General features: G+C 35.0%; 1 protein-coding gene across 5 annotated transcripts in view; it reads left to right on the top strand.

Annotated features, from left to right (window-relative positions):
• The window catches only part of NDFIP2 (Nedd4 family interacting protein 2), a 140884-nt gene that overhangs the window by 35067 nt on the left and 91719 nt on the right, over nucleotides 1-14098 (top strand). For 2 of the 5 annotated variants that reach the window (XM_083807986.1, XM_083807989.1), the window contains 4 exons: nucleotides 2120-2244; nucleotides 5282-5348; nucleotides 9079-9184; nucleotides 11045-12840. In XM_083807986.1, coding sequence (XP_083664112.1) covers nucleotides 2120-2244; nucleotides 5282-5348; nucleotides 9079-9182 — 296 coding nt within the window. In that variant the 3' untranslated portion in view covers nucleotides 9183-9184; nucleotides 11045-12840. Of the gene's footprint in view, nucleotides 1-2119; nucleotides 2245-3098; nucleotides 3909-5281; nucleotides 5349-9078; nucleotides 9185-11044; nucleotides 12841-14098 lie in introns of those variants that run through there. The other 3 variants (XM_083807987.1, XM_083807990.1, XM_083807988.1) reach the window with 2 other exon arrangements.

The following is a 14098-nucleotide window of genomic DNA, read 5'->3' as shown; positions in this document are numbered from 1 at the left end:
GTAATTATGTGAGACAGAAATTTTACATAAATTTACTTCAGTAACTCTTTCCAGATGCAGTGTAGGCCACAAAACTCAGAGAATTTGCATCACTGACAGAGGATATACATGGAAACTATGATGGAAGAAGATAGATAAATGAGCCTAATCTTGATGTAGAGAGTTTGAATATAGATTTAAAAAAAAATAATAATTTGTTGCAGTCTGATCAGAAGCTGCAGATGCATTTCTGCAAGGACAGAATTATTATTTTTTAAACAGAATGAGACAATAAAGATGAATTTTAGAGGTAGAGATAGGACACAAGGGAGGGAAAAAAAGCAATGGGAAATATTGAAAACACGTTGACTTTAGCATTTGTTAAGGTGATGCAATGCCGAGGAAATGTTGGGGGAAGCTCCCTAAGGTGTTGCTTAGGTTTTACAGAGGTAGAAGTAATGATTTTCTCATATTGCTGAAGACATGGATTTTTGATTAGGTCCTCACTGCAGAATTTTCTAGAAATGGACAGAAACTTATACAGAAAACAAATCTCAGTATTTATAGTTCATTTTTTTAGAATGTGTGAACTTGGGTAGTTTACAACTTTTATATATTTTTTTCTTTCCTATATTCATTGTCAGTTTGTAACTTGATGGAACAGCACGCTGAGTTGGGGGGGGAACTGTTGTGAACTGTGCTGGAAGATGATTCCTTGTCTTTTAAGAGTTGGGCAAATAACGTAAGCTTAAATATCTTTCTAATACTCATCCAGTGACTGTGGATTCTATTTTGAATATTTGTCTAGGTTAATTTGAAAGGAGGATAAAATTGTTGATGTGTTCAAATTTTGTTATAAGAAACGAAAGAACTTTTCTTCCCTTCATATACTTTGATTGGGAAATTATTATTTTTTTTATTACGTGCAAAAATAGCTATTAGGTACTTTAAATCCTTATCTTTTTATGTACACATTAAAATTGTAAGTATTCTGGGGATTCCCATAGTCCATTAGAAACTTGTCTGTCTTTCGTCCTCTTTGGCATGCCTGTCAGTGGAGCCATGATCAGTCACCCTTTGCAGCTTGAGTAATAGGGAGGACGGGACAGAGCAGTAGCTTGTTATGCTGAGGCAGGAACAGACACACGCCGAAGAACTAGCTTCCAAAATTTGTTACTCTTAAAAGTATGTTGAATTCGGAGAGCTTGCTTAAAAAAGGAAAATCCTGCATTCAGAACAGTGTATCCAAGCTTTCTCAAATGTAAATGCTTTTCTGTTTTGGAAAGCTAGGCGTTAGGATTGCGAACATGCTGTTCTGTAGCTGTTATGTAGTTAAATGCTTACTCTATTTTTTATTAGCATTTGTTCAAGGTTTTTGTTTGTTTTGAGGATTTGTAACTATCATAAAAGTAAGTTTTCTTATCACTACCCTAGGCAAGATGTTTTTTCGCTTGTACAAAATGACCGTGGCGATGATGCAAAGTCTTCCAAAATTTCTTTTGGAACATCAGTTTCTTTACAGTTCCACTTCAGTTTTACAGACTGTTTGAATTTTGCATTTGTGGGCTTGGACATAGATCTAAAAGAGAAGACAGTAACCAATGAAACATCAGCTTCTCAATTTATCTTCATCTCTATACTGTGTTTAAAGAGCAGGATCAGATACTTTATTCTGTTTTATCCAAACTGGATAAAGCTGAATATGCAGCCTTGACGCATGCATTTGTGTGCATATAACTCTGGTTTTGGTTATAAGAGTGTAGCAGCAAGGTTTATTTTTTGTTTTAATCCAGATTTGTATGCTATAGTCCTCTGTTTGCATTTACCTTACTTATCTAGTGTCATTTGGTCAGATTTCTGTAGCAAAGTAATACTTTCCTCTGTGTTGGAATGTTCTCTTGTTTAAAGTAGTAGGTTACAGTCTGTTTACCATTTGCTTTATTATTAAGTGACTATACCATTGGGAATGTCTAGGTTCAAAGTAAATCTCTGAAATCTTGAGTTACCGGAAGGGTAACTGGTACTGACTGTATAAGCCTTATTAGTTTATAACCTTGTTAGTTTATAAGTGAAATTAATGTTAAGTCTGTTTGCTTAGCTATGCAGACTAACAGAAGCTACTGTTTCTTTTATTTTATAGTGGCATTTATTTTCAACTGGATTGGATTTTGTTTATCCTTCTGTATAACAAATACCATAGCTGGAAGGTATGGCGCAATCTGTGGATTTGGTCTCTCCCTGATCAAATGGATTCTCATTGTACGGGTATGTTTCTTGATTCTGCTTGTAGAACCAAGCCATAATAATTTACCCAAGCATCTATAGTAAAAGAATTAAAAATAAGTATATTAAATTCTGCACTTAACAGAGTGAGTAGAACTTTCTCTAACCTCCGCTTTCGTAGGGAATTTACTTAATATATTTTCATACGTGCTTACTAAGAATGAAACTGAATCTGTCTTTATCTGATTTATCATTTTGTGTTGATCTTCCAGCTAAGATAAATGGAGTGACTCATTCTTAGTATTTAAAAAGCATGCAGAAGTGGAGCAAGTACCAGAAGTGTCATTCATATTACTCAGAAGTGTTCTAAAAGAAAAACATAAATGGTGGCGCAGTCTATCGGGGAAAAAACAAGCAAACAAAAACATTTCTCGCTTGTATCTTACAGGGGAAAAGAAAAGCACATACATACTAAATTGAGTCAAAATCAAATATGTGGTCGCATTTTTACCAGCTCAGATACTCAATTTCTTGATGCTTTTAGTGTGGGACTAGATGCTTTTTGGAAAGGTATGTTAGCTAAGTGGAAGTTCCTTAGCTGACTAAATGGATGCTAGGTGAAACTTGGTAATTCTTTCTGAACTTGAGTTCTACACATCTCTGAGACACAACATTAAAATCTCATCCTGTCTAACAAAGAGAAAGATCTTTGGTTATTAGTAATCTTTTATGCCATGCCAACTCTGATTTTTTTTTTCTGTATGTGCTAGTAATCTAACTTGATTGGCTGTTAGTACAATTAGCGCAAGGATTGTAGAGAGGAGAGATTACCTGGTCCTTATGGCACACATCCTGCATCCTTCTTACAGCTGAGAGGTACTTTTTTGCTTCCCCAGGGCAGAGGAATCCTACCAGATCAGATGCAGTTCTGGTGTAATTATTTGGAATTTGGAGTTTGGAATGGAGTTTATCTCAATGGGCATGAAGACATGAATTTTTCAACTGTATATCCATTGGGGCTATTTTGAACTTCCCTCGAGGCATACTAAACAGAGGGCAGAACTTGCTCATTGTGTCAGTTTTATTATTCCTGTCTACTTGAGAATGTGCTCATAACAACCACTAAAATGAATACATGCTAAACTTCTTTAAAGAATTACTGAGTTATAGCCTGCATTTAAAATCTTGTGTATAGTCTGTTACTAATCTCAAAATATTAGAGCTGACCAGTTCCAAAACCTCGGGGCTGCTTTTTTCATAGTCAAGATAATAAACCTCCTGTGCTGTATCCTCTTCTGGAGAAAATAACAGAAGCGCATAGGATATGTGCCAACAATTTTGTTTTAACGGTGACATGCAAGTGTGCATTTATACACAAAATTGTATTTCCTTTGCTTCAAACTTTTCAGAAAGCTTGTACTGAACTTTCTCACTCAGGCTCAGTAGTACTGTAGTAGACACTATATAGTGTCTAAACAGTTCTAGTTTACATATGCTTTCTCTGTATCACTTTTTATATCCAGAAAAAAGTGTTTTTTTTTTCTAGGAAACAAAAGCACAGATTTGTGGTTCAGTAAATTCTGCAGCAATGATTTCTTTTGCTTAAAAACGTGGGAGTAATGTATGTTAGGCCAGTAATTGATTGGTTAGTGGTTTTAATAAATCTTCTTTCCAATTAAATGAAATTGTAAGTTAAAAAAAAAAAACATGCTTAAGAAAATTTACAATATTGACTATCAGGTGAAGTGGGATTCATAATGCAGTGAACTTTCTTGGAGTTGAATATTCATTTGGTCTTTTAATGAACTGTCAAAATACAACATGCTTAGTCTGAATAATAGATACGCTAGTATTTATATAGTGATAATGTAAATTGTTCTTTTCATTCAATTTGGCAATTCTGTTTCTTTACCTTTTTTTTTTTTTATTAAGCCTTTAAAAAATTCAGATGATCTGGCTTTATTTTGTAGAAAACGTGAATCTCAATGCATAGTTACTTGAGGGGAACAAAAACCCCTCAACCCTTTTTCAAAAAACCCTTTTAACAGCTCTGATTTTTATTTGGTTGAATATGTTGCCCAGTATCATCTCTGGTTATTTTAGAGAAAATAATGCCTGAATTACTTGATTTCTTGGTTGATAACTACAGAAATGCGCTGGAAATGACAAATAGGATGTGCTGTTGCAGGATGCAGTAAACATACTGAATGACAGTAGGATGGGAAGTGTACAAAAAGTGTGCAGAGCTACTAAAAAGGTTATTTTTTTCCTTCTGGCAACTTTTCACACATCTCTTCATTCCTACTTCTTGTGTGAGTTTTGGAGACATTTGATTAGCCTTTTTTATCAGTGAAGCATGCAGTCTGGAGTCGGGTAAAGGCAAAGATACCTGTCTCCAATACCATCACACCCTGCCTTCCAGCTGCCTCCCACATCAGAGAGGACAAAACTGTCTACCATGGTCACTAACAGGAACAGTTGAAATGCCTCTTCAAGGTTCATTTAGTTGCGTTCAGCTCACTGCTGGGAACTGAATGCTGGTTTGAAAATGAAAAGACTTTAATGAGTTGGGGGTCTTTATGGGGCTGGTATTCTTGGCAGCGATTAACAGTAGGGGGTATACAGAAGGTCAAAAGCTCTTCTTTTGAGGGGTCAGCAGAACATCCCTGTCTGATAAGATTAAACTAATGTGGCTTTTGGTGTTAATATCTAAAGCAGCAGGCTGCCGTAATGTGTTCAGGACGGCAGGCATTGGGTGGGGGGGTAGGAAATTGACAGTGGTGATTCATTATAATAGAAAATGTCAGATGATTCTGGCAAGTAATATATGCAACATATACACGTATATACACACGTATATATATTTTAGAGCTTTTGAAATAACTTTGTCAAAGACCACCTGATACTGGAAGTGTTATTTGTATGTTAAACTATGGCACAAATACCAGTTTTCTATTTTAGGAGAATACAGTATTTTTCTTTAATTTTTTTTCCCCTCAACTTCCTGTATTTGCATAAAGCATTAAATGTGTCTTAGTCATCTTTCTTGCTACAGCTAAGCCTTGTGTATGAATTCCAGTTTTCAGATTACTTTACTGGATATTTCAATGGACAGTACTGGCTTTGGTGGATATTCCTTGTACTTGGTAAGTGGCAATGGAAAACATTTCTGTTTTGATGAAGTACTTAAAGATATATCATGTCCTTGTAGCTAGAGTTCTGTAACATGTTTAGCTATATGTTTTTCTTTTGCTGTTGATAGTTTTGTATGCTGTTCTTATTTCTGTAGTGTTCACCAGGTTATTACCATAGTGTTACAGTGTGGATTGCAGACTATTCAAATAACATTCAACTCAAAATGTTACTCTACATTTGTAATTACGTACATACCTGAGACTTGTAGCTTGTGCTTTTTAATCTGCTCATGCTCGTCTAAGGGTGCAGAATTGTGTAACAAAACCTCTAGGCTTTATGCAGAGAACGCAGTGAAAGTAAGTGATACCAGGTACTTACATATATATGCTTGTATGTCAAGTTTTAAATTTTATGAAATGTGACTGATCCTAGGAAGGTGGAGTCAGTTGTCTTGTACACAGGTCATGAAATGTCCTTTTCTACTCCTTTGAAATGCATGCTGCATCAGTAGTTACTCAGTCAGACAAGAGAATGGCTTCATGCTTGCTGATCACAGTGCTTCCATGACGTCAGCTTTTTCTGAAGAGGTCTGCCTGCCTGTGTTCAAAGTTTTATACACATAACGTTCTGCCTTTGTTTTTAATTTTGATATTGCAAACACCAACCATTATAATTTTTTTCCTACTATGGATTTTGTGATTTGAACGTGAAGTCTGGAGTGATATGCTTTTACAGGAGTGAATGCTACTATCTATTTTATTTTCTTGCTCTGGAAGCATAGTAAGCTGCTGATGATTCAGTAGGTGGCAGTCTTCCCTTTGAGTCAGTTCAACTGAGGTCTAACAGCAAATGTTGGAGTAAAATGTTGAGTAAATTTTTTTTTTGAGAGATCCTGACTGCTTCTGATTTATTTGTTTCACAATAAATGCCAAAAATCCTTAATAAAAAAAAAGTTTTCCATATCCTTCTTTCAATACAATTTAAGAGTATTAATCAGATTTCTTAATAGCTTGCTCTACCATTGTATACTTGGCTACATGAGGCATATAGAAAAAGTTGTGCATTTGTAGTTCTTTTTACTAGTCTTTCACAGCACTTCTCACATTCGGAAGTTAGATCACTTAGATTTAGGAAAGCCTTATTTTCAGCCTGAACTGTTAGAAGACTTTTTTCTTAAACTCACAGAGTTTGCAATAAAAGGCACTGTATGTATCCAGCAGTTAGCATTCCCTTGTTTTACAAATGTTTTGCATGACGTAGGCCAACAGCATTTTAGAACACTACAGAAGAATTTACCCCAATAGACCTACTTAGTAGGAAATGAAGGACTATTATCAAGTCATGGGAGTTCTGCCAACCAAATCTGTATTTCATTGTTTCAGATAACTTTCCAATCAGAACATGCTAAGTAGTATATCCTGTGTCTCTTTCAAAGTGAATAAACTGGAGCCTTTCTTTTGGATGATCCTTTGACATACTTGAGCCCATGCATTGCTATCTTTTTCTCTCTTCTGGTGTTCACCTATCTGTTTATGTTCCCTTTACTTTATTTAAAGTCTGGAAAAATTTGCTCACGCTTCATGGAAAAGTGAAATGGTCTACTTCCAAAGACCTGTCATGCACAGTGAACAAATTGGAGAGAGAGACGATTTTCATTTTTAAATTTAAATGTTAGCCAATGTTTCTTTTTGAGGAACACAATGGAAAGTGTTTTTTTTTCTGTGGTGTATTTTTTTTCCCTCCTCCGTTAAACAGCGAAATATAAAAGTATGGGTTGAACTTGGACTGTTTTCCCAGCATGTGTAATGCAGAAAATATGCTTTCAGGCACCTTAAAATCTTCTTGTCCACCTTTTGCTGTTTCAGCTGCTTTTTAGTTGAATGTAGGACTATCTCTGGTAACGTCTGGGTAGCACCTTTGGTAGAAATGTACAGAAATGTATCTGTCTTAGGTCAAAGTTAGCAGAGCATTCTCTGGGTAGGTTTTTTCTTCTTGGGTGTGTGTCCTATGGAGGCTTGGGTTTAAAGAAGCAAAAAAAGTAAATGCTTTTTGCTTGCCAATTTTTATTTTACAAAATAAATGAGCATGGGAAACAGTCAGGGTCTCAGCAGGGACAGCAGGAAGAAAAAGTGCATCACATAGCAAAATATCAGTGTAACCATAGAGATTGTTTATTAAGATGTAAGAGAACAGGATGTAATCCTTTGCTAAATTTGTTAACTTTTGTTTGGATTTTCATTTGAACTTTTGGAATCTCACTATATAAGTGTATATATCTTAAAGGAACCTACATGATCATTTAAACATATAAATGAACCCAATCCCTGTATAATAATTCTACACGTGGAATTGGGTTATCTAGTTACGATGTATTTATGATAAACTTAATTTTCTGTTTGTGGTCAGCTTGCTTTTTAAACACAAAGGTGCATAGCTAAACTAACCAAAGACTTTTCCCGGTGGATTCAACTCAATTGAGTATTGATCTTATCCAGAATGTTGTCTTATGAGCAAGCACCAGATGCACTGTAAGAAAGTACAAGGATTTAATGTACCAACATCTCAATCTTAGATGATAAAAAAAAATTTAAAATGTTAAGGGTCTCTTTTTTTCCATAAACTTTGAAAATATTTAATAATACCATATTTTTTGATGCATGTCAAAATGAAAAATGACCTCTCAGATGGATAGCATGACATTTATAGTTAGGGGAAACACTGAAGTTTCTTCATCTGCCCTGCCCTGGACCTTTAAAAATTGGTTTTCTCTGTCTGAACCACTGGCAGTAGGCCCTTGCTCAACTGTGGGGAAAAAAACAGGGGCCTGCTTAGAGAATACAACGTATTCTACGATGGAATTGCTCTCCAGATATCTGCTTCTCTGCTATATGTATAATTCAGATTTCAACCCCAACATTTTGGGCAAATTCATCTGTTGGATCAGGGAGAATCCAACAGACGTAAAATAATCTGTTGGAGTTTACTTAACAGAGAATGGAGCAAAGAGCTGTGTTCACTATGCAACAGTGTGTTTTTCTGGGTTGGTTTGCTGACCTGTCCAGCGTGTGAATCTGTGTTGGTTTAAAAAAAAAAAAGTTAGTTATTTCCACTGTTGCATCTGTAAATTGTGTGACGGTTCTTTATCTTTTGCTCTTATTATTAGAGCAGAGATATTCTTTCAAATGTGGCTAAATTTAAACATTTAAAAATAATTTAAATTGTGCAGTTGACAAAGAAATAACACACATTGAGTAACTTTCTTTGAACTAACTGCTGTTCTTTCTACTCTTGGTCAGGTGCATATTTCTGGATGGTTAAATCTCAAGCCGTAATCTCCTACAATTTGTTATTGGCTTGTTGCTAGAACAATTTGTACTGACTTGTTTCTTCTTTTCTGTTGACTAGCAGTACATTTTTAATCTTAAACATTTCCAAAGTATGTTTGGAGATAATGTGGAACGTATCTCTTTTTTTCTTTTTTTCCTTTTAAGTTTTTTCACGTAGTCTTTTTAGCAGATGATACGTGAACTCAGAATGCGTGTAAAATTTCAGAAAAGCCTTCCATAATGATATATTCTTATATCACGCAAGATCAAAGTGGAAGACTTGCTTGTTAAATTTGTGAGTGATGCGTAAAGATCTCACTGTTTTTATATAATCTGAATTTTTTAAATAATCTTAAGAATTTGTAGGATACTTTAGGTTGGTATAATTAATTTTGTGCATTTTCTACACTTTCAGGACTTCTCCTGTTTTTTCGAGGCTTTGTCAATTATCTTAAAGTCAGAAATATGTCTGAAAGCATGGCAGCTGCTCACAGAACAAGATTTTTTTTCTTGTACTAAAGGTAAGCAATTTTTAGTATTGAGATGAGATTCTCTCTCCCAGGCACACTGAGAAGAATACAATACTTTCAATTAAGAAAAAAAAAAATCAAACTTCAGTCACATGTCAAGAACATCTTGCTGTTGCATGATTTTTCAACATCTGTCATGAATGTTGCATATGTTCTACATATACTTGAAAATATCTTAAGACTCTTGAAATCATTAAATTTGAAAATAAACAATGTGTCCTCACTGCTGCCCCTAGTCCTCCCTGGAACTAATGTTCAGTAACAAAAACAAAGCAGAACTGGTTGTTTATCCTATGCAAGAATCCTGTCAGGACACTGTACTTTGTGTAGGAAAACTGGCTTTAATAGTCAACCTGTTGTCAGTGTGCTAGGAAGCACTAATCTGCCTGCATGTTAAATCTGATTGACGTGGGTCTGAACATGCAAACAGTAGATAAGTATTGCCTCTCTTTACATGACTGGCTTAAGATAGTCTTATACAAGGATGATTACTGTGTATGCAACAATGTGCTTTATATATCCTTTCAGGTAGCTGACTAATCAGTCTGGCACATATCCACTCCTTTTTTTAAATGTGCTTTATCCATTAGGTGGACCTGTTGGACTTCTATGTATCTTAAACTAGAGGTCTCCATTTGTGTTTAACTTTTTACCTAAACTGCACGACAAGTTAAATTTAAATCCATAAATAAGTACTGTAGCATCTTCACTGTTTTGCAGTTTACCTAAAATGTTTTAAATGCTGTCTTTTGACTTAACTGTGAAGCAGTGTTGTTTGTAATAAAGCAGACTTCCTTAACTTTTTGCAAGATTGGACACAGGATCAATATGAGGTAGCCAGCAATACATTGTTGGATGTCTGAAAAAAACTGAAATGTTGTTTGCCTAGAAAAGATGATTCCTTTTATATAAGACAGTGATATACATATAAAAACAGTAATGATAAGTAATTGTTCCTGATCGTGGAATGACCCTGTTAACATCATTGTGACGTTTATTTTTAACGTGTCATTTTGTCAAAGCTATGTGGTAAGTTGAACTTAAATAATAATATATTGCATTTTAGTAATCAACCTAAAATGGCACCTGTATGGCAGCATTTCCTTTTTGTAAGAGTAACATGTCTCTCACTTTCTTAGTAGTACGGTAACCCTTTCAGAATGCTGAAATTCATAGAGTAGAGACTGTGTGAAAACATCTTTATATCCATTAGCTTTCAGTATAATGAAGTGTAAAAACACTTTAAAAATATCATTAGGACTGAGCAGTATTTGAAAATTGTACCTTGTAGAGAATAATGAGAGTGTAGAAAACATGGTCTGTGATTCTTTATTCTCCTGGTGTTTAAAATCTGTTTTGGGGCAAAACACTAAAGCCTTACTCAGTATTGAGTGATGTTAATGAATTGTCCTATCTGAATTCAGCGGCTTCTTTTAGCTATAAGCATTTCTCACCACCAGGATGTATGAGCTGATAAGGGTATGGAGTTTTCTTAGAGAGCTGGATACCTAAATACTATTTGTTGAAGTGTCTTAAGTATTGAAACAAGTTCAAATTAATTGCTATCACACTTCAATGGCCTTTTTCTTAAGTAGCTTGTTAACTTCCTGCACAATGTCTGTTACTCTTAATAAATAACAAATGTTAACTCTAAAATCATAAAATATTCTGAGGTGGTGTTAGGAAACGTAGCTTTGACAAAATAATAGTGAGTTTTCACTTTTTGTGCCATCCTAACATGGGTGGGGGAAGGCTGTTCTTTGCTGCTTCTACATTTAACATCATTTAGTAGTGTTGCTTTATGGTTAATCGCTCCAATGAACTGAAGTACGATTCTTTCTTTATCTTCAGACTGCATCGAACAGACATTCCTTTCCTATACCAGTGTGAAATTTCCAGATGATCTGTAACCCTCCAAGTTAATAGAATAGAAGACTACTAAAAACAGAAGACAAATTAGTGAAGATACAGCTTCAAAAATGAATGACAGGATGGTTTATGTTCAAGTGCCCGCTGTGGTCATTCTAGTAAATATTTATAACTGCTGCCTTTTGTTTCGGCACATTTGCATATGTGCTTATTAAAAAGATAATGCTGAAGTAAGAACAAACCATCTGGTAGTATAGATTAGGTACAGTCAGACTTGGTTAATCTGTGATCGTTGTATCTGACAGATGTAAGTGGTAACTTGTTTCACAGCACGTGTACACCACTGACTTGTTGACCTGAAGTTTGAGTAAAATGAAATGCATTAAATGATTCAGATTAACCAGTTCAGGCAGTTTTTTCTATATTTTAGATTCATTTAATTATATAATTATGTAGAACTTTTTTGTTAAGTTTACTAAAACCCAACGTTCCTTGGTGTCACAAATTTGTACTCATTAATATTTTATCAAATTCAAACCAGTATACTGTTTTACTTAAAGCTGATGCTCCATGTTGAGTCCCCTGTAAATAATTCTGCATAAATTACTGTTTGAGTTGCTTCTTACGAATTACAGCAAAATATATTTTGCAACAGCATGTTCTCCAAATTATGTTTAATCTTCATATGACTACATATTTTCTTATTAATTTGGCCATTAAGGGTATAATTACTGTTAGATGTAATTTTGGAGGTAAAAGCATTGAATTGTTTGTCTTGTCACAACTTTCCTCACATAGATTTTTATTATCTCTTTTGGGCTTGATCCTGAAAGCCCTTATTCTTATGCACGATCCCATTAAAAGATGGAGTTCATGTTAGCAGGGATGGACAGCCTTGCGTCTGTAGCCCTTGGTTATGCAGTTGGATCCTTATGTGTGCACCTTTGTTCCTGAAACAGAGTATTGCAAATGTATCCCCTGACTTATAACAGTGGCTCTGTTTAAGAAGTCTTGAGTTCAATAAAAACTCAACATCCACTCTTAGGGTATAAAAAAAAAAAAAAAGCTGTCTTATAATGCTTGTTTAGAATAAATACTCTATCTCATAAGAATAAACTAATTTAAGCTAAACCTTGGAAATAATCTATGAAGGAAATCTTACTTTTAAAGCTCTGAAATTGGAAAAAGTGTGTTGCACTTCTCTCAGTATACATTTAAGTTATACCATTACTTTCCTATAAATATCATCTCTATAAGGGGTACTCTCTAGTGTTCATGCACATTTGATTTCCTTTAATGTTTAATGGTTTATGCTTCTACCTAAGTAGGAGAACACATCTCTCAGTCCTTTGTACAACTGGAATCTCAGTTGCAAAATACATTGGTTGCACCTTTGGGGAAAAATTACAAATACTTTCCTCCAGTTTTTCTTTTTGTATTAGAATTTTGCCTTTTATTACTAACATTAAGAATAATGAGGTTTATGTTGTTTTAAGCTAGTGCTGTATTCAATTTTGTATCTATAATGAATGTTAAAAATGCATATGTAAACTGGTTACATTATTCATTTTCTTAAACTTTCAGAGGTGCTGAAAGTGACTAAAACTTTAGGGGCACCTTCACTTCCCAGCTTTTTATGGAAAATAAAATTAAGTATTATCTTCAATATCTGATTGGAAGTTCCTTCTAAACTTAGCTGTTTGTTTCTGTGTTCTTTTGCATTCATTGTCCTTATGAAAAAGAAATGGAGATAATAAAACATTGCTTTGTTTTGCTAATTAAGACTTAGGCTTTTTGTTTTGGGGGTGGAGGTAGGTTTCACATTGAAAATAGCACACTGCAGTACTTCTGGCATTACAGACAAATTACTTGGCAAAATAAGTACTAATCTCTTCTCTGCTCTTCTCCTTTTCATCTCATGCTTTATGGCAACATACTGTAAAAACATTTCTTTTAATGAGTTAATGCAACTGTGCAAAGCCTGCAGTATTGATTCCTTTTCTATGTTTACCAGTGTCAGCTAGTACTATTTTCCATCTGTATCAATTTTCCTAAATTAAATAGCAGTCTTCTGACTGATTTATTTTGGTTTGCTCTACTACATTTTTACAGAAAGCTTCCTACAGATACTCTGTTGTTGGTTTTTTTGTCTTTTTTTTTGGCTGGAGTAGCTTGCAAAAATTCTCCTTTGGACAAACAATATGTAGGGTTAAAAATGTACACATTATCTAATCCTCTTTAGTTGATGCAGCAGTTTGGTAGCCTGAAATCTCATCAGCAGGAGGAAGGGAATTGGGACACAGTTTTCAAAGACTCTGCAATCTATTCCAGATGTGTCAAATGCTGCATATTTTCCTTGCTATTTCCTGTGAGCTTGGTTAGGAGCAGCTGGCTCTGTGGTTTAGAGACACCTGGCCAGCTTTGCTTTGTGTCTTAGTTGGGGTAAAAAAAGCTTCAGTATCACAGTGAAGTTGACTGTAAACAGATTTGGTATGAATGTAAATAAGGCTTTGAAGTATGGGGCAAAAACAGCTGGAGGGGAGGGAGAAAATGGAGGGAGAGAGAAAACTTCATTTTATTCAAGTAACTGGCTGAATGTAATTTCTTCAGTTTTTGTCATCTACTTTTATTGACGTGGACACCACGGGAAGATGGACATCATGTATGTGATTCAGGTAGCCTGGAACTCACACTTCTGAGACGATCCATCACTAACACTTCCTGTGCAGATGACTGATGAAATTATACTTCTTGGGCAGAGAAGGTTGTCTCCAGTCTTTCATTTTGCTGACTCACCTGCAGTGTGGGTGTAATGCTCATTCTACAACACCTTTTAACCTTTTTGAATGCCATACTCTTTTTGAATCTGCCTCCTTCGCTTTGAATGACGACAACAGATGAGGAAAAGTGATTTTAGTAACATACTATCATAATATCAGAAAGCTTTTAATCTCTTTTCCACCTTTTGTGAATGTTCTTCCATTAATACTCTGCATTAGTCCCTCTCGTGTGGTTGCTTACTTTATTCACCTAAAC

The sequence above is a fragment of the Anser anser genome (genome assembly GCF_964211835.1).
Source record: "Anser anser genome assembly, chromosome: 1".
NCBI classification, from domain to species: domain Eukaryota; kingdom Metazoa; phylum Chordata; class Aves; order Anseriformes; family Anatidae; genus Anser; species Anser anser.
Note: the sequence above shows the minus strand (reverse complement) of the source record. Positions and strands in the feature narration are given on the sequence as shown.